This window comes from Arachis duranensis, chromosome 7 (assembly GCF_000817695.3).
Source record: "Arachis duranensis cultivar V14167 chromosome 7, aradu.V14167.gnm2.J7QH, whole genome shotgun sequence".
Lineage (NCBI taxonomy): Eukaryota > Viridiplantae > Streptophyta > Magnoliopsida > Fabales > Fabaceae > Arachis > Arachis duranensis.
In genome coordinates, this window is record NC_029778.3 from 8,240,562 (window position 1) to 8,244,932 (window position 4,371).

Sequence of the window (4,371 nt, forward strand, 5' to 3'; positions counted from 1 at the left end):
GAACGTTTGGACCATTAAATGGTCTCAGAACAAAACATATTTTTTAATTTTTTAATAACTGTTAAATAGTCATTTTTTAATTTTAATTACAAATTAATCTCATATATTTTATTTAATCATAAAAATTATTTTTTATTTTATAAATATTATTTTATCACAAATCTATCATGTTTATTAACAATCAAGAACAAAAATAATAATGAATTAGATCTTCCATTGATCCTAATAAACTTTTTGACTATTCTAATCGATTAAAAGAATATATTTGATCCGTGACGTTCCTGATGAATCATAAAATCGTGTTTCCTTGAAAATCAATTGATTGGATTACAGTTTATCACAAAATAATCAATTAAAAATTATAAGGCAGCATGATTTTCACATAAATCAATAGATTGGTCATATTAACCCATCGATGGACGCTCGCAAACACAAGGGTATATATAGCATTAATTTTAATTAAAAAAATTAACGTGTAATAATTTCACCTTGTGAAAACCAGTTGTAAACAAATTTCCATGTTCATAAGTTCATTAACTATTAAACATAAACTCAAATCAACATTAACAAAGAAGAAGCCTTTCACAGCAACGCAACAAAGTCCTTAACCAAATTAAATACATTATATACTACTCCAAGATCTAATATAATAATTCACAATTATTTAATTTCGACAGGCTGATAATTTCTCTGAATAGATTCTTTCACTGCATCCAACACAATTTGAGTCTTTCTACTCACAACACTCCATTCCTTGAGAGGCTTCTCTCCACAAAACTTAATATTATAAACCAACTCAGCAAATTTTTTAACCATCAAAACCTCTCGAGGAACCTCAGTCTCCACAACATGCTCATTAGGCTTAGGGCACCACCTTCCCGCTTGAATCTTCCCATAATCTATCTCCGAAGCCTCACAGAAGGTTCCATAACCGAAATTCTCCTCAAACGGAAGAGTGAAATTGTGAAGACGGAGACATCCTTTGGTTCCCAAAGCAGTGACGTCAAAGGTTACGTAAGATAAGAAGGAGCAATGGAACGTTGCAGATCTTCCATCTTCCCAATGCAAGGATGAGCCGCATGAAATTATTACACCTTGTTCGTTGAGAATGGCTCCGGGAAAAGCCAGCACTGATTTTGGAAGTTCGATTGGAAATTCAATCGATTAGAGTGTGTTTTGAATTTGGCGTATCCATATTGGTTTGATGAATTCAATCGATTAGGTATCACAATCAATCGATTAAATTGTGACCTCAAGTTGTTTTGAAGCATTCAATCGATTGAAAAGTTGTTCGTTACCTGGGGTTCTTGGGTTGTCGGGTTGTCCACGGGAGGTGACTAGGATTGAGAGAGAGAGGGCCCGAGCGAATGCGGAGCGGGTGCTGCCAACGTCGAAGGGCGGACGGAACGAGGGGGGTGGCCACCTGCAAAGACACTCCGACGACCTTGGGGGAAGAGCTGGCTTCCCCTTTTATATGCTGTACTGGGTGGGCCTTGTAGTGGCCTGGCCCATTGGCTGAGTTGAGCTGTCATGTTCCACGCGTGCGGGTCGTCCATACTTGGGGTCGGTACTTCGGGTGCCGACTCTGGGGGCTCCGACCCGACCGGTGGCGTACTTGACGTGCTGGACCTTGGGTCGGTTGCAGCTATCCGACCCGGAGAGGTCCGTCACGGCTTCTTTGGGCCTGGGTGGGGTGGTGTCCCGACCCGACGACCTCTTTGGGCTGGGTTAGCAGTCCGTAACAGTGCCCCAACGCGTCAGCCTTAAGGTCTAGGGCTCGTGGCTGGGCGCGTTTGTTTTGCTGAGGTGACAAATTTCCTTCTCTCCTCGGCAGCTCGTTGGTGACGTTTTGTTCTCCTTTCGTTTGGTCGCTTTGGTTTTCGTGCTGCTTTCTAGGTTTCGGCGCCGAGCATTAAATGTCCATCGCTCCATTGATTTGAAATTTTAGGTGGAATGACAAATATGTCCCTGCCAGCGCTGATGCCTTCATCAAGAACTTCAGGCAGCAGCTCCTTATTCAGAGGCTCCAATCCATTGAGAACTATGAACAAATGCTTGCAAGGGGACTTTGATTAATGCTATATATCATCATTAATTACATATATAAGGTTGTGTATGCATTCATGCATGTATGGATGTATCATGAATATATATTTGTAAATTGTTGTTTCTTTATTTGCCTTTAATTAGTGCACAAGCAAGCATGGTTTATTCCCCTGCTGCCAAAATGGAGCATCATGATGATGATGAATGAATTGAAGCCTTGAATGATGTGTATCGTTCATTTATTTGGCTTATCATTAATGAAGACTAGTTGATATGGTTTAACTAACTGTTCGATACCTCGGGTATTCAGACGGTCGGGTCGCCAATGGGTAGCGGCAACGGAGAAGGGAGGTCCCGGGTCAGCACGGGGCGGATATCTGTCGGCGCGGGAGAGCGAGCGGTGCGGAGGGGGTGGCCACCTGTAAGGACACTCCAACGATCAAGTCAGAGTCCATACTGAGGGTGGCAGAATTAGGTAAGAGATGTGACGTACCTTGGGGGAAGAGCTGTCCTCTCCCCTTATATAGTATGCTGGGTGGGCCTAATGATGGCCTAACCCATTGGTGGAATGTGAGTTGCTATTCGTCCACGTGTGCGGGTCGTCCGTACAAGGGGTCGGTACCTCGGGTGACGACCCTGGGGATTCCGACCCGGACGACCCGGCTGGTGGTGTGATTGGTGATTGGATCCTGGGTTGGTGACTGCTAACCGACCTGAGAGGATCCGTCAAGGTTCTTTGGGCCTGAATGGGGCGGTCTTCCGACCCGACGGCTTCTTGGGCTGGACTGCCAGTCCGTAACAGTGCCCCCAACGCGTCAGCTTCGAGGTTCGAGGCTCGTGGTTGGGCGCTTTTATCGAGAGCTCTCCCCTTTCTCGGTAACTCGTGGGCGGCGTTTTGTCCTTTGCGTTTAGTCGCTTTAGTTTTCGCGCCGCTTTTTCGGTTTTGGCGCTGAGCATTTAATGTTCGTCGCTTCGTTGTTTTCAGTTTTTTGGGCAAAATGGCAATTATGCCCCTGTCCTTTAAGTGCCCTTCCTCGGCGGTTACGCTTCCCTTTTCTTATTTTGTTTCGTAACCCCCACTCCTCTCCTTTACTTTTCTTTGTCTCTGCTCCACAAGGTCTCCAGTGTTACCGTTGCTTCCAGTGTTACCATTACTTTTGCTACTGTTGCTTGAAGTATCTTGTTCTTTGCTTTTCTCTGCAACCTCCTGTTTCTTCTGGTGAGTTTCTTATTTGTTTTACCTTTGTTACAATTGTTGCTTTGTTTCTGGCACTTTTGCTTTGTTGCATGCTTGGATCTTTGTGTTTCTTGTTTGTTTTTCCTTTTTAGAGGGGGTGCCACTGGGTTTTTCTTTGATTTTACTCGCATTTCTGAGTTTCTCCTGGGTTTCGCTTGCATTTCTGGGTTTTCCCTGGGTTTTTGCTTGCATTTCTGGGCTTAGGGGAGATTCGTAGCTTCCTTTTTCTTTTTGTTGTTTTGAGGGTTTCCGGCTTTCCGTGTTGACTTTAGTGGTGCCCCCACTGTAGGTATGGATGACCGTCTTGCTTCTTCGAGCCAGGCCCAGCGCCCCCTGGCCGACTTCGTCGACCACTATGCTTGGGTCTCCTCTGATGTAAAGGATACCCCATCCAAGGTGACCAGGGAGAGTCTCCAGAAGTTACGACAAGCCGGACTCTTATTTGGGGGGGGGTCCCGAGGAAACGCTCTACCAGATCTTTCCCTGCTGCCCGTGAGCGTGTGTGCCATAAGAACCTGGCTTTCCCGACCGTTGTTGATTGGCTATGGGTTTATGAGCCCATGTTCATGACTTTAGGGCTTAACTTCACTCGAATAGCTGGACTTCCATTCGGTGCTTCGAAATGGTTTGCGAGTTCCTTGAGCTCCCAATTTCTGTGAACGTCTTTCTTTACCTCTTTTTGCTCACGAACCCTTCTAGCCAGGGGAAGGCTAAGAAGGGTTATATGTCCTTTAGGGCCCAACAGGGGCGTAGGATTTTTGGTCTTTTTGAGGATTCCTTTCACGGGTTTAAGTCTACCTTTTTTAAGGGTAGACCAGTTGAGGGGCATCATCCCTTTTGGCTTTCGGCGGAAAGGGCTCGTCTGATCCCGACCTATTGGAGCTTTGGTGCGGGATCAGATTATCTTATTAAAGTATCTTATGACTGGTTGAATAAGGAGGATCGTAGTATTGCTGACATTCTGTTGTCTATCTTTGGTGAAAAGAATCTTAATCCTCGCTTGCTAATGGGAGACCGGGAGGCCGGTCGGTCGTATGTTGGTGGGTTATCTCTTCTTTGCGCGTTTTTGTGTTTTTCTTTTCTTATCT

At 44.9% G+C, this 4,371-nt stretch overlaps 1 protein-coding gene across 1 annotated transcript; it reads right to left on the reverse strand.

Moving 5' to 3' along the window:
• Positions 1–660: 660 nt before the first annotated feature.
• LOC107496904 (uncharacterized oxidoreductase At4g09670-like) lies at positions 661–3,198 on the reverse strand. The gene is made up of 3 exons (XM_016118229.1): positions 3,140–3,198; positions 2,344–2,465; positions 661–1,130 (listed from the first exon to the last, which is right to left on the reverse strand). Exons 1-3 carry the CDS (start codon positions 3,196–3,198, stop codon positions 661–663), a joined length of 651 nt encoding a protein of 216 aa, XP_015973715.1.
• Between the last annotated feature and the right edge of the window lie 1,173 nt (positions 3,199–4,371).